Raw genomic sequence first — 22,189 nt, 5'->3', positions numbered from 1 at the left:
AAATTAATGCATGGAAAAACTTTGGCGTTTAATATCGAATTTTGCGCAAAACGCGCGCCCCACACTCTTGTATGCTTTTTTTTTATTCTTCTTTTACGGACATGCGCCCTTTTGACGTTTTTTATTCGATCTATCGAGATTCGTAGCAACGAAAGGTTCTACAACCCTAAAGCAAGCATGGCCCCGTAGACGTGGAAATACACGAGGATAAGAATGTACTCCTTCTTCGCACGGCTTCGTCTTTTCTTTCTAGCCCTAGCCCTTCGAGCAAGTTTTATTCGTAAATATTAATTACTTACTGTTTTTCTTATATTTTTCTTATTACTTGATTTTATGGTGTATATATATATATATTATATTTTATATATTCACAATTATATTATATGAACGGATGCAATAGTTTCACTTTACCCGATACGCTTCTACTCTAATATCCATTCATTGTGAGTTAGCACGTTGCAGGACGTGCAAATGTCACGAGCGAGTGGAAAGAGAACGGACAAGCTCGAGTTATAATTTGTGAGCCATGCCCGCTCTAAAGATCATATATTATAAATGTATAAATATAAATATATATATATGTGTGTGTGTGTGTGTGTGTGTGTGTGTGTGTATTAAAACACACAGATTAATAGCGATTGACGATTGCCTGCTGCTTATTTGCTGTAGATGGTTAGGTTTTATTACCTTCGAATTTGATAGTTGTTTGAAGGGGATCGCCTGGCAACATGATCAAATATAGTCAGGTTACTAAATTTGTGATAACGAATTCTACTGCAAGCAAAAAAGTTCAAGGTCAAAATTTCTTGCTCGCTTTTTTATACAATTCAACAATATCGGCAGGCTGGCCTTTACGTTTCAGCACGACCTTGATCACGTGCGTGGCTCCCTGCATCAACGACTTGTGCGGTCAACATATACACATATACATATATATATATATATATGCATGCGACCGCATGACAGCGGGCTGGCTTTTTTCGCCACGTGCTAATACTCACACGACGTGGTCGATATTGTTGTATATATATATATATATATATATATATATATATATATATATATATATATACACATACATGTTGAAAAAAGTATTAAGAATAAAAAGAAGAGTGTACTGAGATGAATGCACCGCGGCCAGAACGTTGACCGCACAAGCTGCCGATGCAAGGAGCCACGCACGCAATCAAGGTCGTGCAGAAGCGTTAAAAAGTCGGGCTGCCGATATTGTTAAATTGTAAAAAAAAAACGCAAGCAAGAAATTTCGACTTTGAATTTTTTCACTTACATTAGAATTTGTTAGCACAAATTTGACTACATTTTGACATATACATCCATATTTAGTCATGTTGCCAGGCGATCCCCTCCGAGCAACTGTCAAATTCAAATTCACGATAATATCAAAGTAAGGTGAAATGACGTTGAAATGACATTAAAAATGACGAGAATATGATTACAAGAACTCACTTTTTGATTATTTCTTGTCATTTTGACGTATTTTGACATTATTGTGACTTTCTGTTCTACTTGACTTGAGTAGCCTTTAGAACAGGCATGGCTCACAAACTATAGCTCGAGCTTGTTCGTTCCCTTTCCACTCGCAAGTGACGTGTGCACGTCCTGCAACGTGCTAACTGACAATGCGTGCGGACTAGAGTAGAAGTGCATCGGGCAAAGTGACACTACATTGCATCCGTTCGTATAATTGTGAATATAAATGAAATTAAATTGACCTGCGTATCTATTAAGTCGCTGAGGTCTTTGCAATTTGATCAAGGTTTATACCTTAATCTTGCATAAATAAATCTGATGAAAATTTCATTATTAAGCGTCTTTCTTAGTGACATGTAATATCTTTACTAACTTTTCTTACTTTTTTTGTCACATTCTTGCATTCGCTTTTTGGTGTTGGCTGTTTTTACAATCTTTTTATATAATTTTCGTATAGATTCAACATTCTCCATTCTGTATCCTTGCAGCATTAAGTAAGTTTTTTAAGTGAGTTATGTATTTACTTGGTTTTTTCAATTGAAATTTGGTCTTTCAATTTTATTATTAGTGATTGAATAAGAATGTTCAGTATATTTGCGAAAAATTCGATAATTTTAAAAGTTTGACATTTCATAAATTTGAAAAAGATAATATATGTTGATAAACTTTGCGCAACTAAAATCAATACATGGATAAATCATGTTTAGCGTTTAATAATCTACCTGAGATGATAATATTACTTTTAATATATTTTACATCATTTATTATGCGTGATTTATTATTAGATATGTACATATACTATGATGAATTTTGCAAGAGGAATTAATTGATATTTTAATTTAGTTCTATAATAATTTGAGAAAATAATTTTGTTTGCATATCAAAAGTTTAAGAAAGCTCAATTATTTAATGTAGCTAAAAGTTAATCACATTTTTTATTATATTTATATATAATATATATATATATATATATATATATATATATATATATATATATATTAAGGGGGAGCCAACGTTTCGGTCGAATTTTTTCAACCATCTTCAGCGGAAATAACAAAAACAAATAAAATAAATAAAGAACAGTTACAAGTATTTGAGTATAAAAATAAAATATCGCAAATTATACATGACCTAAAACATTATCATATCGATTGCAAAGCAATCGTATCGAATAAAACCGGTGGCGGAGCTAATCATCTAAAGTTTCTTAATAGAAACAGATAAATTAAATAGATGCACAAAAAACGCAAATTTCAGTAATGTCGAAACAAGTACACATCCGCAACTTACACAGTAAAAAATTAAATGTTAATTTTTTTGCACTTCCCAAAAAACCCACTCTAAATTTTAAGTTAAAATAACTCATTTATTGTGCGTTACTTATTGACAAGAAATATATAGAAATGTTAAGTAATTTACACAAAACTTTACATTTATTTTTGTTATTGTGACTTGAAGTGTGATGTAAAAATAACGTACAAATTAATTAAAAACTACATGAAAGAATAGTCACAATAACTTGTGTTAGAAATGTTGATAGTAACATTTTAAAGTTCATGATTCCTCGAAGATTTTTAGTAGAACACGAAGATTTTCTGAGAATGTTAAATTGATTTTGAAATATGTTGATTGTTTGAAATAATTATTAATGATGTGTTAAAAACACTTAAAATAATATTCCAGAGATTTCTAAGAGACATACCCAAAATGTCAAGTTATAAAGTTGACATATCAGCTGTATGTTAATTGCTACATTGAAGTAGTAATAAAAACGTGGTAACGTAAGAAAATTTTAACATATCGACGCACAATTTTTTACTGCGTACATTTGTAAATTATTCTTTTGAAAGTCGATGTTACGAGAGCGTATACGGAATAAGCGATCGCTAAACAAATTTTGTTTTAAAACGCTTAAAAATAGTATGATATATTTCCCCTTCCCCCTTCCCTCTTCACCCCTTCCTTCTTTCTTCACGATAATATCGTTAGTTCGGCCTTCATTGATTTGCGCATCTGACGTCAAATATTGAAATTTATTTTTACATAATCGACAGTAATAAATTACTCTTGGACAATTATTTATATATATAACGCGTCGCGCTGCTGTGAATCAAAGATCAACAAATCAGTAAATGATAAATCCGACAAACATCGGTCTGACCCAGTTCATTATCAATTATAATTCTACTATAAGCATAAACGTAATATATTTATAGACTGCTCATTCCCTATACATATTTTCCATTGCGTAGCTGTGCAGCAAAAATGAAAAGAGACAGCCCATTGTTCCACGGTTACTATACGTGCGACGCGCGACGTGCGACTAGCAACTAGCAACCCCGTCCGCGTGACAGCGGGCTGGTTTTTCTCGCCACGTGCTAATATGCTCGTTCACATGACGTGGTCGATATTTTTTAATTAATTTTTCAATAATTATTCCGAAAATCCGAAAATTATACGCAACTTTTTTCCTTAATGTGATCCGCCCTATCTGTACACGAGAGATTTTTTACGAATTACCGGACACCCTGTACACTTATTTAAATATAATTAGACTAAATATGGATAAGAGTATTAAAACGTAGTATCACATAGAATTTTATAAGTTTCATTTCGTGCATATGTGCACACGTATCTATAGTATTTTATATGTTACATGTACCATATAAAATGAGCGCATATTCATGAAACGAAATATATTTGTTTCTTTATTTGAAAATTTTATATTTGAAAAAAATATAGTATATTCAAGTATATTTGAAAAAAATCCCAGACTACACAAGAAGGTCAAAAGACATTTTAAAGATATTTAAAAGATAATAAGACGTCTTTAAGTTGTCTTTTAAGCATTTTTTTATAGACATGTACTGTGTGAAAAGTAACGATAAAAGTAACTGTTAATTTTGTTACTCGTTATCGAAGAATGTAACGAAGTTACATTTTCCGTTACAAACAAAATTGGTAACGCCGTTGCCGTTACAGTTACCGGAAAAAAGTAACTGTAACGGTAACGCGTTACTTCCCAACCCTGCAATTTCTTTAGTAAGATTTTCATGTTTTGGAGAGCCAGATCTGAAAATTTAATTGGATTAAACTTTTATTATTAATATTTTACTTGCAAAATTTTTAAACTATTAAAACCATTAAATTATTTATAAAGCAATTTCAATTTCGATATATAATTTTTGAAAAATATGCGTTTGTTATTTTTGGTTACTGCTGCTTTTAATCGAATAAATACACATATATATGTACATATGTATGTGTCTGACTTTAGTCTGACACAGGCTGCTCTCAAGTACGGACGATGAATAATAATATAACGTTAGATTGGTCCGATCCATGGAGAGTTTTGCATTCGATCTTTGCTAATCTATGACTTTATCAAGTTTTGCAAAAATAACTTACAACACTGACGAAAATCATTGATCCGCGTGTAAGTAAGTTGTGATAGTAAGTTGTAACTATAGGTCCAAGTTTACAATTTAATCTTGCAATTAATCAAAATTAAATAAGTCTAACGACAACTCCAAGTGTTATCAAGCGCCTCGGCGTAATATTGTAAGTATTTATTGTGTATATGTATGTAACATTTTGTTTGCACTCTTGCGTTCGTCTTTTTGGTGCTGCTCATTTTTATGATCTCTTTTATATAATTTTCATTATAAAATCAACATTCTTCATCTCTCCTTTAACATTGCTCTAGCATTATGGTAAGTGTTGCTAATTGGTGAAGGAAAAGATGTCTTTGTCATGATTTAACAGATTTTGTCGACTAAAATTATGGCGTAGAGTTTTTGAATTTTGCGCAAAACTTTGGACACTTTTCTTCTCTACGCTTTTTTTTTTATTCTATTAATTTTTTGTTTATACCTACTTTTTGGCGTTTTATTCGATTGACCAATCGAGATTCGTAGCAGCAAGAAAAGCTAATTAATTTATGTATAATGTATTTTTTAATTTTACAATATATATTTTAAGACAATAGCGATAAAGAGATGGTAATAAAAAGATGGGAGCTTATTGAGAATGTGCGAGAGTGTGATGATACTTGGAGACGTTGACGATGCGTCGTTAGGCCGCCCCCTCGATACTCACAACACGATTTTAAATACTTTCAATTCGTACTATAATACCATCCGAGATTACAATTCACTGTTGAGGAGGGAGTTGACGACCAACTGAATTTGCGCTTGGGCTTGACGAAGAAAATTTCTTCCATCTTTGTTACAATCTTATTACGCAGAAATTTGTCTTCTTTCATCTTCTTTATCATCAGTTGTCGAATAAGAATGTTCAATCAAAATCTTTCACTCGAATTTATGTTATGTTTTGAGAGAAGTTTGACAATTACTAAAGAAACGAGCGGGCAAAAATAAAGAAGCCTCATTTATATTTAAAACCTTCTTATAGTATATTTATTTAACTTAGCCCCGAGGACGGGCATATTATTTCGTAAAGTTGTGTAATTTGAAGTAAGAATATTTATATCTTTGTTATAGTGTTGTAATTGTAACTATGAAAAATAAATGACCCTTATAGAGCCAATATAATGGCTTCCCGTCTTTTAAAACTTAATAATGAATCACGCACACAATATAACATATAATACGCGAAAAGGTATTAATTGATTGTCTTTGCAGATCGAAAACTCCTAGTCAAATAAAGGAGAAGTAATAATTAATTCTAATTATTATATATCGAAAATCAAAATGTCTGCACATTTTGAAGGCGACATCGTAGTTACGGGCATTTCAGGTAATTGTGTCAGTTTCGAGCGCAACTAATGAATTTCGTTATAAGACGTGATGCAACGATATTTTTTCCAGGCCGTTTGCCTGAATCCTCAAACATTGAGGAATTTAAGGAGAATTTAATGAAAGGAATGGACATGGTGAGCGAGGATGAGCGCCGTTGGCCAACGGGTACGTACGGAGTGCCGTCAAGATTCGGCAAGATCAAGGATCTTGGCAATTTCGATGCCTCCTTCTTCAAGGTACATGCTAAGCAAGCGCGGGTAATGGATCCGCAGCTTCGCATTCTGCTAAAAGTGACGTACGAGGCGTTAATTGACGCCGGAGTCAATCCTTCGAATATGAAAGGAACACGTACCGGCGTATTCGTCGGTGTTTCCGCCTCGGATGCCAAAATTTTGTGGAAAAATGATACCAACGGTTTGTACATACTATATTGTCGAAAATTTGTCGTCTACGAAAATTTGTCGACTACGAAAATGACATAAAAGCAAATTAGTTTGTAAATGTATTCAATGTTATCACAATGTAAGAGATATCAGATATACTATATTAGAATCATAAATTTTTATATTTAAATACCAAAAAATAGAAAGAAATTAAGATTTAGATAAAGTGTAAGATAAATATTATTCAGATTATAATAATATTATTATTATTATTAAAATTATTAAAATACTGTACATACATATACATATACAGGGTGTCTGAGAAAAGTCGAGACACCGACACCGAAATATTTTGAAAATTACAAGTTTTATGGCCTTTGTTGGCCGAGTCAATTGTCAACCGATCTGGTCTTGGTTGACATCTTACAAATAAAATCCTTTATAAATTCGAAACGACCGATAGGCGGATAAAATATTGACGTTTTGAAAAGATCTCTTTGAAGAGATGGGCTCTCGAAATATGCGACATAAAATGGTCTGATCTTGGCGACGTCATCCATGTCCAACAAATACTGTAGATCTTTTTAAGCCCCCCCTACAACTTTTGTCTAAAACATTTTTCGATAAAACGTATATTTGTCGAAATATTTCGGAACAAGTGTGTTGACCTATATACACATATGACCTGTACCTACATATATTTTTGCATTTTTGTGCCAAAATTTGTATGTAAATATGTATGTAAATGTATGTAAATGGTATAGAATAAATTCTGAGATTAAATAGACTATAATCGTAATTATTGCCTGCTTGCAGGATATGGCTTGCTTGGATGTAGCACAGCAATGTTCGCCAATAGAATCTCTTACGCTTTTGATTGGATCGGACCTAGTTACGCGATGGATACGGCCTGCTCCTCGTCTTTGACTGCTTTGCATCAAGCGGTTAGCGCGATCCGCACCGGCGAATGCGATTCTGCGATCGTTGGCGGATTGAATCTTTTGCTTCATCCGGAGAATACTCTTCATTTTTATGGCCTGAACATGTTGTCCAATGACGGCAAGTGCAAAACGTTCGACATGACGGCTGACGGTTACGCGAGAGCCGAAGCAGTAGTCGCAATATATCTGCAGAAGACTACGGATGCTCGCAGAGTGTACGCCACAGTGATGAACACGGCGGTAAATACGGACGGCTATAAACCCGAGGGTATCACATATCCAAACGGTGAAATTCAGTATCTGATGTTGCGCGAGGTGTACAGCAAAGTGGCCATCGATCCCAAGGACGTAGTTTACGTGGAGGCGCATGGTAGCGGTACCAAAATCGGCGATCCAGAGGAGCTCGCTGCCATTGATAAATTCTTTTGCAAAGACAGAAAAATACCATTGCTCGTCGGTTCGGTCAAGTCAAACATGGGACACGCCGAACCTGCCAGCGGCTTGTGTTCCATCGCTAAGGTGTTGATTGCGATGGAAACCGGGCTGATTCCGGCAAATCTACATTTTACTATTTCAAATCCAAAAATTCCCGCGCTAAACGAAGGACGTATCCGTGTGGTCGACAAGACCGTTCCTTGGAACGGTGGGCTCGTAGGCATCAATGCGTTTGGCTTCGGCGGCGCCAATTCTCATGTTATTTTACGCAGCAACTCAAAGGCAAAAATATCATCGTCGGTACCAGATGTCGTGACACCGCTGATACCGAAGCTGGTTACCGTGTCGGGTCGTACGAAGGAAGCTATACATGTATTACTGGATAAGGCAAACGAACATGGACGAGACAAGGAGTTTGTGTCTCTACTACATGCCGTGCACAGCGACAACATATCGAGACACAAGGTTCGCGGCTACGAGATACTTGCTCATGACAACACGCGCGAAATGGCCGAAGGGAATTATGAAGAGAAACGTCCCATTTGGTTTGTATTTTCCGGCATGGGCTGTCAATGGCCGGGCATGGGCCACGAACTGCTTCGCATTGAAACTTGCCAACGCACTTTACGACGATGCGCGGACGTTTTGAAGAATCACGACATTGACCTAATGAATATTATTACAAACGGTACCGACGAGATGTACGAAAACGTGGTAGTTTCTTTTGTATCGATCGTAGCCATTCAGATTGCTCTTGTCGACATGTTGACATCCATAGGCATACGAGCGGACGGTATAGTTGGACACTCTGTTGGTGAATTGTGCTGCTCTTACGCCGATGGTGCGTTTACGCTGGAGCAAACTATCTTGGCAGCCTACTATAGAGGCAAGTCGGTCGTAGACTCCAACTTGGAACCAGGTGCTATGGCGGTGATCGATTTGAGTTGGGAGGAAGCCAAGAAGATATGTCCGTCCGACATTATTCCAGCCTGTCACAATTCCGCGAATTCGGTCACTATTTCAGGCCCATTCATATCTCTAAGTAAGTTTCTAGAGGAATTGAAGAGCAAAGATATTTTTACCAAGATGATCAAGTCCTCCGGCATCGCCTTCCACAGTAAGTACGTTGCCCCGGCCGAATCTAAATTCCGCACCTTACTCGACACGATCGTGGCAAAACCAAAGCGGAGATCTGACAGATGGATCTCCAGTTCGATACCCAAGGCCGCGTGGAACAGTCCGCTCGCACAGTTCAGCTCCACGGACTATCACGTGAATAATATGCTGTCGCCCGTGCTGTTTCGGGAAGCGATCGCGCACATCCCGGATAACGCGATAACCATCGATATTGCGCCGCATTGCCAGCTGCAGAGCATCCTGCGTAGATCGCTACCACCGACAGTAACCAACATCAGCCTTCAAAAGCGAAATCACACGAATAATTTGGTCTTCCTGTTGTCTAATGTGGGAAAAATGTACATGGCCGGCGCGCAACCCGATATCTCCAAACTATATCCACCGGTGAATTTTCCCGTAAGTCGTGGAACACCGATGATCGGATCTTTGGTCAGATGGGACCATTCCGCTACGTGGCAAGTGCCCACTTTCAAACACAGGTCGGCAGAATGGTCGCAAGAGCGCATTGTGGAAATAGATTTATCGAGGAAGACAGACGCTTATCTCGCGGGACATAAAATTGATGGAAAAATTATCTTTCCAGCTGCCGGCCTTATACTGATGGCTTGGAAAACTTTCGCTAAATTTCACGAGACCGATTTCGAACGATTACCAGTAATCTTGGAGAATTTAGAATTTCAACGCGTTACCTTTATGTCGGAAAAGAAAGCGATTAAATTTTCCGTAAATATCTTGAAAGAAACGGGTGGCTTCGAAATAAGTGAAACTGGTGCGGTCGTTGTCAGTGGAAACATCCGTGCTGTCGAGACGATCGATGAAGAGCGATTGAATTTGCCAGCGATTCCGCTCGCCAACAAGCAACTATTATCGTTAAATACCGAGGATATTTATAAGGAAATGAGACTGCGCGGATATGAATATAACGGTATTTTTGAAGGACTAAAGTTCTGTGATAACAATAATACGGTGGGCGAATTATACTGGTTCAACGAGTGGACCTCGTATATAGATAACATGTTTCAGTTTAGAGAATTCTATTGCGCCCGAAGACTAGTATATATATCAAGAATCCGACATATTACGATCGATCCTGTTCTTCATAAACGATTGGTCGACGAGTTATCAAAGGATGATGGATTGCCGGTATATTACTATAAGAATGTCAATGTTATTAAATCGGGTGGTGTCGAAATCAAGGGTATAAAACCTACCGCACCTCAGCGACTACAAATTCAAATCAAACCCAAGTACGAACGTTACGATTTTGTGCCTTATGAAAATGTGCACAGTTTAATCTTGGAAGACGCGATAAAAGAGAAGATGCACGCGCTAACTGTGCTCTTGCAAATTGTCTGCGAGAATGTAACAACATTGAGAATCAAAGCCGTGGAAGTCGCGGAAAATCGAGCCATGGAAAGTGTCTTGGCGCCGCTTATACTTGATATTTTCGATAGCGAACCCTTCTTCACCGTAAGTATACACACATATAGGTACTCGTTGAAACAATTTAATGAACATTATCGCTTGAATTCAGAAAATAAACAAACAAAAAAGTAGACAAGTATGATTGAAAATTCTGTAATTTGCAGATGCAAATCCCATAATATGTAAATTTTTACTAATAGAGCAAATTTTATTACGTCTAGAAAACCAATATAAGTGTGTTTAAATTGATCGCTTCTATCGTTTCAGATAAACATGCAAGTAGCTGTCAATTCTGCCAACAATTACACAAATTTCGATGAAACAAATGTAAATATTAACTTTGTGACGTGGGACAGAAATGATGCACCATTTGTTCAGAATGCGCACCTCATTGTAGCGGCGGACGTTCTGTCTGATCAGACTCAATCTTGCATCGTTCTCAAAAATCTGGCGGCTGCTTTAAGACCCGGTTGCTTTATTCTTTTGGAGGAGACTGCTATACGAGCCGACATGAAGACCGCGCTAAAAGAAGCAGATTTGACGTTGGCTGGAAAACAAGTCGACTCTTCGGGAAAGAGTTATCTTTTGCTGAGAAAGCAAAGGAAGACGAGAGAATCAATTGTAATAGAAATCATAGGAAAAAATTTCTTATGGTTAGAGAATGCAAAAGCAGCATTGGAAAAATTCAATAGCGAAGATCAAGAAATACTTTTTGTATCGCAAGGCGAAGCGTCATTTGGTAAAGTTATACACATTTGTTTATATGTATGTATGTATGTAATATAACATGTATATTAATTTTTATACATCTAAAATTAAAAAGCTCATTTTATCAGCAAATTGTCAGGCATCTTTTTATTCGCAGGTCTGATCGGATTCATAAACTGCCTGCGTCGCGAGATTGCAAGCGTACGTTACGTCTTCATTCAGGATAACGCTCCGAAATTTGATTTATCTGCACAATTTTACGCAAAACAATTAAATAAGGATTTAATAGCTAATGTATTAAAGGAAGGTGAGTGGGGTAGTTATCGGCATTTGCCATTATTCGCATATAACAACGTGCAAGTGGAGCATGCCTACGTGAATACATTGACGAAGGGAAACTTGAGCAGTTTGGAGTGGATTCAAAGTCCGTTAACACGCTGCCAAACTAAATATCCAAATACACTCTGCAACGTGTACTACGCGTCGTTAAACTTCAAGTATGTTTCGTCATTTGTCGCTTGTCCAGCTAATCCAGGCAATATATAGCTGGACGACTAATAAATAATAAATAAATGTTTTATTAACAATAGAGATATCATGCTGGCAACCGGTAAATTATCAACAAACGCATTCCCAGCGTTGTCAAAGATGTCTACGGATGACCCTACGTTGGGACTTGAGTTCTCTGGAAGAGATGTAAACGGCTGTAGAGTCATGGGTATGGTAAACGCCGGTGGAATGGCAACCACCGTGTTGACAGTTTCCGATTTTCTCTGGAAGGTACCCGACAAGTGGACATTGGAGCAAGCGGCTACAATACCGGTTGCTTACGTCACCAGTTACTACGCTCTCTTTGTACGAGGCCGATTAAAAGCGGGCGAGAGCGTATTGATTCACGCCGGTGCGGGCGCGGTTGGCCAAGCGGCCATCGCCATCGCCTTGCACATCGGCTGCACGGTTTTCACTACTGTCAGCACGTCGGAGAAGCGACTGTTTCTCAAGACGACCTTTCCGCAACTGACCGACAGGTATATTTGTAATACGCGAAATACGAATTTCGAGCGAGTAATCCTCGACGAGACCCAGGGACGTGGGGTCGACGTGATATTGAACTCGTTGGCTGAAGAGAAACTGCATGCCAGCGTACGATGCCTCGCGACCAACGGTCGTTTCCTCGAGATTGGGAAATACGACATGTTGAACGGCAACCGTATAGATATGTCCATGTTCTTAAAGAACACCAGCTTCCACGGTATACTGATAGACTTTCTGTTCGAGGATGGTGCGGATGACGAGAAGCGAGAAACGATTAGGCTGCTTTCGGAGGGAATCGAGAACGGCGTGGTGCGTCCGTTGCCGACGACCGTATTTCCGGATCGAAGCGTCGAACAGGCGTTCAGATTTATGGCGACGGGCAAGCACATTGGCAAGGTCGTGCTAAAGATTCGGGACGAGGAGTCGCAAGAATCCTCGTCCTCGGCGCTACCGATGCCGAGGACGTATAGGACGATAGCGGCCGTAGCACGTACATATATGAATCCGGAAAAGTCATACATTTTGATCGGTGGCCTCGGTGGATTCGGTTTAGAATTGGCTAATTGGATGATCGTCCGCGGTGCCAAGTTCATCGTTCTCGTGTCACGTAGCGGCATACGCACCGGTTATCAGGCGTTGCGCGTGCGACATTGGCGTGAAAGCGGCATTCAAGTCGTCGTCTCTACGACAGACATCACCACGTCTTTGGGTGCCGAACGTTTGATCGAGGAAACCACGCGGCTCGCGCCAATAGGCGGTATATTCAATCTTGCGGCCGTGCTGCGCGATGCTCTATTCGACAACTTACAAGCCGCCGACTTTGAGACCGTACGATTGGCAAAGGTCGACGGTACGCGGAATCTGGACGTGGCATCCAGAAAGTCCTGTCCATTCTTGGATTACTTTGTCGTGTTCTCGTCCATTGCGTCCGGCCGCGGAAATCCGGGTCAATCCAACTACGGTCTGGCGAATTCCACTATGGAGAGAATAATGGAGCAGAGACGTGCAGCTGGTTTTCCCGCACTCGCTATTCAATGGGGCATTATCGGAGATGTTGGCTTATATATTGGTAAATCTTATCTATCTCTTTTCGTAACATTCAGATATGTCATATTCTCTTCTTTTTCTAATTTCCCTTCTTCCACTTTACATTATAATATAAATTCAACTCGAAAATTCTATTATTCTTCTATTTCGCTCTATATCTATATAAAGTGTCCGTCAACATACTCGCACAATTATACGACTTTTCAAAGAAGACAATTATATTTTTAATATTAAACGTTATTGAAAAAAATCACTTTTTAATTATAACGAAAAACGTATTAAACGTATTAAACAGTAAAGGAGAAATTTTTAGAAAACTATTAGTTTTGTCTAAAAAAAATTATAAAGTAATATTATAATTATTTTAAAAAATGATAACAACGTAATAATAGTTTAAACATAATTTAAATAAGAGTTTGAATAAAGTGTTTCTCAGATATTTAGTATTTCGCTAAAAATAATAATAATTATCGTTTTTCAACATTTGTTAACTTACTTTTCTTACAGATATAACAAAGGAAAAGAATATCGACGCAAGCGGTACTTTACCGCAAACTATGAGCAGCTGTCTCGCAACTATGGACATCTTTCTGCAACAACCGTACCCGATACTATCGTCCACAGTGATAGCGAAGAAACACAATGTTGCGAAGAAGAACGACAATGATTTTGTTCAAGTGGTTACCAATATCCTTGGTATTGAAAACGTCCATTCGTTGAATTTCAACGACAGTTTAGAGAAGCTGGGCATCGATTCCCTGGGCTACACAGAGATAAAACAGATTCTGGAAAAAGAATATGATATTGTATTATCGTTTTCAGAAATCCGCGCCTTGACGATGGGCAAATTACAAGATTTATTTGCGACAAGAAATATCTAACAATTGTTTTATTATTTTAAAAAAAGTGCGCAAAAAGACTCGCGACTCTTTTGCAGCATATACATTTGTTAACCCTTTAAAATTGTTAATTAAAATTTCTTTTTTAAAATCCTTATTCTTTTTAATATTTAAATATAAAATATACTGATGTACATGTGCGTAATTGTAGGTGTTGGTTCAGAGTAATTCATAAAGATTACTATGAAAAGCAATATGCATTTAAATAAATTAAATTGTAAAAGAATAGTAAAGGAATTAATTTTATATTTATTCACATGCAAAAATTATACTACACAAAAAAAATTAATCGACCATCTTTTTTTTTATAAAAAAGGCAATTTTCGTGTAGCTTATATCTTTGTTAAAAAAGTTTTTTTTAAAAGCTGTAACTTTTACCTATGTAATTTTTAAGTAAATGAATACGCTTTAATTGGAATTGATTGAAATGATAATAAAACGCATTTTAAAGTGCCCATCTTTCTTCTTAAATTACTTTTTAAATAGTCATTTTACGATAATTTTGTCATTAATTTTGAACGTTTAAAGTCTATAGGGCGGTTTTAATTCAATAAAGGATATCCCTTGGTGGAAAAAAATCGTACAACATTTTTCAATAAAGCTAATTAAAGATAAAACTCTGCTCATTACACAAACACACAAAACGCATGTGCAGTTTTGTTATAAATTGTATGATAAGGTAGACGATATACATTGTCAATTCTTTATGTGACAAGTTTTGCAAATATTTTTAGAAAACGATTTTTGCGATGCGACTAAAAGACTTGTAGTGATGGTAGATTAAAAAAAATCTTATAACTTAAATAAAAAAACAAAGTTGAAAAAAATTAATTAAACTTTAGAACATATATGGTTATATATATATATATATATATATATATATATATATATATATATATATATATTAATTGCTTTTCCGCAGGTGTAAGACTGGTAGACGAAAACAAAAAATGTATTATTATATAACAATTACATGTAAAAACACATATGTAAAAAACAAGGAACGAAAGAAAAAGGAGTTTGGAAAAGGAAATTTCTAAGCAGAGGGATACATATTCAGGACACTAGCAAAGATGTATACATCTGGGATTAGGTCCATGTCGTCCTCTGTTTGTTTAAATCAACAGTTTGTTTTTTTTTTTTTTATTCTCTTTTTGTACGATGATTCTCTACACCTAGGATTTCAAATTCAATCTGATCACAATCAAAATTGTAAATGAAATTTAATTTATGGCATAATATTATCGATAAGGATCTCGATCTTTTTTATTCCTTAGATATTCTATTTTTAGCCGCTTTTTTGTTTAATACACATAAATAGCGTCGTAATCATGATGATATCATATAGACAATGTTACATTGCATTATATAGGGTCTAGGTTCTCCCCCCCCCCCCCCCCTCCAATATATTTTTCTCTCTGTTAATAAATTTTTCAAATTTGTTGCAACTACAAAAGAGGCCATTTTGAAATTATATATCCCAGCTATTGTTAAAAACTTCTCAGAGTTATATGTAAAAAATAGTAAAAAATCTTTTTTTTTTTCCAAATTTCAGTCTCATTGTCATGTTTTGGAGGTTTATTTCTCTTTAAACATACGGAATTTAGCCCTGTTTAATTATTGAAAAAAATCAAGAGAGAATATCCTTTTTTTTTAAATAAAATTATCGCTTTAACTAAATTCTTATAATAAAACTTATCGTTAGATGTAAGATGATTTTTACAGAATAAATAATGAATAAGGAATAAAAGTTTAGAATTCTTTTCAGAAAGATTTTATTTTATGATATAAATCAAGAATTATTATATCATTTTCAACAATGATGATAATTTATTTAGAAAATTATTGCGATTGTTCACGCCAACTTCCAAAAAAAATTGCAATCGTTTGTGTCTCGAATTGAAAGTTTGTAAAATTTTCTCAAAACGAATCGAAGAAAGGGCAATTACAATATTATTACGCTATATTCGTAAAACGTTCCTATGAGTGTTTAATAATAATCTATATTTTATATATAAATAATATAAATAATATAAATATAATTTATATATAAATAATAAGCATGTTTAAGTAAGACACGTTGCACAACCATTGAGTAATTCGACAACATAATTGGTTTTTTTAGGGATTTAATTGTAAAGATCAGTAATCACTCATTTTGAACGCACTCACTGTACTTTAATCAAAAGTACCTAATTTATCTGTCGTTACTAATCATAGATTTTCTCAGAATCATGATTTCCGCTGGAACGATGTCGAGGTGTTGAACGAGGTCCCTTTTTATAATAAGAGACTGATATCAGAAATGCTTTTTATTAAGAGACAGAAGAACGGTTTAAATCTTCAAACAGACACGGAAAATTTACCGTCTTTATATATATATATATATATATATATATATATATATATATATATATATATATATATTCTGACTATCTTGAAGAATTTTGACAGTGACAGCGTGACACTAAAAACAACGCCATGGCTCTTCACCTAATTAACGATTTTACCGCTGGACAATTTGACATTGTATTGTAAGTTAATACTTAGTTGATTGTACAGTTTGGTGACTCGACGTAATTTGTACATTGCTGTCAAGTCACGAATCTGTCAAGAATATTTTTGTTAATTCCTCGTGCCGGTGCGTACCAACCATGGTACGCACCGGCAACAAGAACTTTAAGCGTTTGTTTTTTTTACCGATTTTTCACCGCTTTTTTACGTCAAATATTGTAATTTGCTTTCTGCAAAGATTATTTCCGATTTATGATATTAATTCTACTTATATTTATGATTTGCATTAATTTACTGCGCTAAAGAAGGCTCGAATTTGAACTCGAAACGTGCGCCTCAGTTATCCTTTTCGGTTCATCTTTTAATTTTATACGTTTTATACGTTTTACTGTACTAATTTATTTACATGTGGAATTATATTTTAATATTTAGTTTAATATTAATATTAAACTAAAATATAATTTTAATATTAATTTATTACTTTTTTATTTGTTACTCGTCCTTGCTCTCTACAGCAATTAATGTTTGTAATATTATTAATCAAAAGTATTGTAGTGTACATTAAAAATTAAAATTATTAAAAATATGAATGCGTAGATAATTAATTAAAATTACAGATTCAAAAGATAAACCTTGTATAATACGTACGCATCATGTACGCATCTATCGTATTTGTTTTGCAGAGCGAGAAAAGTCTTTTTTTTTTTACAAATATTAAAATGAAGACGGTAATTATGCGATATAATATGATAATAGAAGCGAGAAAACTCGTCAGAGTGCTGAAAAACTTTCTGTAAACGTCTGAATTCTAAAAAGCTGTTTATAAGCAACTTTATAAAAAATGAAAAAAATGCATTATTAAAAATATTTACAAATATGAAATAACATTAAGAGAAGCTCTAATTTACGGTCAGGTTAAATCTTCATACTTTTAAATTTTTGATTAATTGAAAGCTAATGTTAATCTGACTTTGTGTGGTTTTGAAAGACTTTTTTTTATAGGAATTTTGTAGGAAAAACATTAGCATGTACTTTATTTTTGCAGGCTGATATCGTTAATTGTTTTAGTCAATTTTTGAAATTCAAACGTTAATATTGTACATCTTGAGACCAATAAATAATAGCAGCAACTAATTGCGTTCATGTACTTTGCTCTGGCAGGCAAGCACCATCACATGTTTCGATTGATTTTTCTAGTTAAATCACAAGCAATAAATTGAAAAATAATTTATTTTAAGGGGATTTAACGCACGAAACTATTTTATAACAAACTAATATTGTTAGTTACCTATTTTTGATCATTTTACTTATTATATTTATATATGTTTATAGTATGTCATGTTGGTGCATCTTTAAAAATTTAATATTTCTAAAATTTGTATGCAGTATCTTTGAATAATTAATAATAAGCAATAAATTCTAATGTATTTATTTTTTTTATTTGCGACTCGCTGTAAGTGTTTTTCCGGGTTAGGATGCTAGCTTAATAGACAAGTTGACACTCTCATTTTTAACATAGTTTTTCTGCTATCAGGTAGAAGTAATAAATTTGTGTTTACAGTAATTAAAGTAATAATAAATTAGCTTTTAATTGCACACTACATACGAGCCCGATTTTTTCATGGTAGTAGTTAATATAGATGATAGTGAATCATTCTTGACATTGTATGATGCATATAAAAGCATGCTGATTTAAATGTTGATTCAAATGTTGATTCAAATGCGATTAAAACTTGCTTTCAGACACACATATTTGCCCTGAATATGTTTTCCTTCTCTCTCTTCTCCTTCTCAGAAATTCCCCTTCCCAAATCCCTTTCAATCGTTATATATTGATACATTTGTTCCATTTACTAGTCTTTTACTTATCGAAAGCCAACATTATTAAGCTATGTTCTTTATTTTAATTATTAACCTTTTCAACTTTGTTATTACATTTCTTAAATTTGATTTTTTATTCAAGTTCAACCCCTACGTTATTTATTATAGAGTTTTATTATTCTGAACATAAAATGACTTATACTTTATCAAAGATGTTATCCATGAATGGAGAAATATATTTTTTAAGGCAATCAGGATTTTTATACATGAAATCGATTACATAAATTAATAACATTTTCCTTTTAATTTATATGACAGAGATTTATGTATAATGTGTTAGATACGAATTCATATAATAATTATTTGCCTTTTGAATGTGAAATGTGACATTGCGTGTGATATACCTTTGACATTGCGACTGTAACACGGAAGACAAAATATGCCGAACGAAATAATTTTAATTTGTATTCTTATCACGCGTTTTATATTTTAATTTTTAATGCTAATTATATTGTATGTTTGCGCTGAGAAAGGTTCAAAAAATTGAACCGAGATGTTTGCTTCTATTTTTATTGAACAATAAATTATAATTTAATGCTATTCCTTTATATATAATATTATTATCAATGATTTAGAGTTTAGAGAGATTCCTGATTATATAAATATATTTTGTTTTATACTCAAATAAGTTTGCAAAGATTTCTGTTATATACCTTTTATTTCCTTTATTATTTTATTATACATAATAAAGAGCCATTCTATTTAATCGGTTTTTTTTTATAGAATTTGTATATTGTTTTTACCATTATTAACCCTCAAATTAAACACATTTTTTTGGCACCGTAATCCTGAACACGTGGGTAACTGGAGTCCGAGTTTAATTTTTGTACTGTAAAATTACTTAAAAAATTCTAAAAAAAAATTACACATCTTCTTTTAAGTTTAAACCAAAAGTTTATGTAGTAGTGTTAAAGAAATAATGTTTTTAAATACTTTTGTATTTAAAAATATTTTAAATACATTTTGTATATTTTTCAATTTTGTATATATTTTTGTCATTTGTTAGATCAAGATTTGGAAACATAGATGTTTTATATAAAAATTAATAAAAATTTGAAAAAATAATTTTAATCAAAAAGGCTTTCAGAAATTTTTAGTTCAAAGTTTACGAAAAAAATACTATATATCCACGGCTTTAACAAAATGTAATTATTTGAATGATCGAAAATGGGTAATTTTCAGGTATAAAAAAATGTCTTTTTTCTGAGGAAAAAATTTTTTATAATCTTCAGGTAATTTATTTGAAAGCAAGGTGAAAACAAAATGTAATTTACATTACAATCTACATAAAATACTACTATAAAAATTGATCAATACATACAATCCCTGTTTGTTGCTCGTTATCATTAACAAAAGATACTTTTAACATAAAAATAAATGGACACAATAGAAATTAAAGCAATTTATTTTGCTTTTTAGTAGGAAATTATCAATGTAAATTTATAATTTATTTTTATAAAAAAAAACCGATTAACAGCAAAAAAACAATATTTTTAAAAAAATTTACTTATTCGCCCTTTTTTATTTTTAATATACAGAAAGCGAATACGTGGATCATTTGCGTCCGCTTCAGATTTAGATTCGCCAGCACTTTGCACTGAATGAACTGTTTAAATTGTCCTTTCAGTTATAAGTCCCTTTTGACACAAACTTTTTTTTTCAACCTCGAGATTTTATTAATATTTTTTTGAAAACAATGAATTAAAAATGGCACGGACACGAAAGATCCACGCGTTCAGGTTGAGGGTTAATTTGCTATATGCCAACACTGACAATGATAACGGATGTTATAGCTGCTTGGTCACGATATATATCATGTAATAAGAAAATACGCATCGAAGCAAGACAGAATAATTAATATTCATAGTAGGCTGTGAATTATACTTATATATGTATAACATATGTGTGTGATAGAGTATATATAAATACATATAATATATGTGATAAATAATCAATAATGATATAAGGCTTTTTAAAATTAAATTCAAGTAATAAATAAGGAAAAAAGACAAATAAGAGCCGCAGACGCTGCAGTGCACGTGTTTATTTTACATTAACATGTGACATGTGACATAATCGTAGTATAATTAAAACGATAATTAAAATATTTCAGTTTTTCTTAGAATTATCTTCAGTTTTCATTTAAAACTGGCTAATATCAAATCATAAGACTTAAGCTATTGAATAATTATAGAATAATTATTAAATGATTTATCGGTAAAGTTGATATCGATTCGATGTAAATTTAATGAAATTTGAGCCGTAATATAATAATGATGTCTTAAAAATTATCGTGAGCCGTAATAAAATAAAGTCATTAATGTCGAAAAGAAAAAATCTCATTATTCTCGTCGCGATGCAGTTTAATTCGAAATTTTGCAACACGCGCGCACGCGTGTTTTTATGCAAAAGCTATAGTCGCATATAAGCATACGAAAAGTGCCCCCGACGAGTTTCCAAATAATATAATACTTGGCCTGTCATTTCCTCGTTGTAAAAACAAATTTTCCTCAAAATTTCAGCTCCTTAACTTTCCTATATATTATTTAGATTTTTGAAAATAAGAACGCAAAAATAGAAGTGCAGATCTAAAGTTAAGGATCTATGAATGAAAATTCTACAAATATTTATATGCAATAAAATATATTTAAACAATTTTATTTACAGTTTAATTACGTTAGTGAAAATTATTCGAAATTCACAACTTATAATTAGTGAAAAATCCCGAAATTCCGGGATCAGTATAGTTTACAATCTCGAGATGGTCGGAACTAGAAAAATAGCCGGGATCCCGGGATTGTATTCCCTAGTCCCGACATATCTCGCGGTACGTGTAAGTCATGATTGAAACGCAAAATACGTGATATAGAGCGCGATGAGCAGTATGATTTAAATGACATAATTAATCGAATCATTTGTATAGATCATCAACATAGATTTACATACTCGATCATCAATGTAGATTTACATACTCGGCTTTTATGTGATTATTGTTGCGAAATAATTAAAATAATACAAGTTATCGAATATCTTTGTGGAATGGCAGTCGCCTTTGGTCAAACATTAATTATTACTTTTGTGAAACGCATAATTGATTAAAACGATTATCGATTGCACTTGAATAATTGTTTATTGCGTATTGCAGTCGATCAGAGATTAGCAAATTAGTAACTGATAAACATACACTAAACATCGGTTCAATCTGGTTTATTATCAAGTATAATTCTATTATAAATCCAATTATATACAATATAATCATTAATATTTTATTCAGCAATTTTAAAATCATTAATATTATTAAATGTCTTGTGAAATGATGTCAATTTAAAGATATAATTTTTGCAAAAAAATATGCACCGTGAGCGATCAAGATCGTGCAGAAGCGCGTAAGTCAGGAAGGGCTTCCGACTTTTCAATATTTTAATGACTTTACTTTGTGTTCCGGTTGACTATAATTTTTCTGACATTATTAAATTGTGGTTAAAATTGTATTAAATTTACATCAAACTTACCGATATCAAATGTACAAATCA

The 22,189-nt window shown here is 33.7% G+C and overlaps 1 protein-coding gene across 2 annotated transcripts; it reads left to right on the top strand.

Annotated features, from left to right (window-relative positions):
* The first annotated feature begins 1,632 nt into the window (after positions 1-1,632).
* On the top strand, positions 1,633-15,033 carry LOC140673875 (fatty acid synthase-like). 2 transcript variants are annotated; one of them, XM_072907113.1, is made up of 8 exons: positions 1,633-1,777; positions 6,135-6,249; positions 6,321-6,665; positions 7,451-10,617; positions 10,840-11,311; positions 11,438-11,777; positions 11,871-13,384; positions 13,870-15,033. In XM_072907113.1, exons 2-8 carry the CDS (start codon positions 6,204-6,206, stop codon positions 14,241-14,243), a joined length of 6,258 nt encoding a protein of 2,085 aa, XP_072763214.1. In that variant the 5' UTR covers positions 1,633-1,777; positions 6,135-6,203; the 3' UTR covers positions 14,244-15,033. The 2 variants fall into 2 exon arrangements, with proteins under 2 accessions (XP_072763214.1, XP_072763215.1); XM_072907114.1 differs by having other exon boundaries at positions 1,649-1,707.
* Positions 15,034-22,189: the final 7,156 nt, after the last annotated feature.

The sequence above is a fragment of the Anoplolepis gracilipes genome, chromosome 15, assembly GCF_047496725.1.
Source record: "Anoplolepis gracilipes chromosome 15, ASM4749672v1, whole genome shotgun sequence".
Taxonomy (NCBI): domain Eukaryota; kingdom Metazoa; phylum Arthropoda; class Insecta; order Hymenoptera; family Formicidae; genus Anoplolepis; species Anoplolepis gracilipes.
This window is presented reverse-complemented; position numbering and strand designations above follow the sequence as displayed.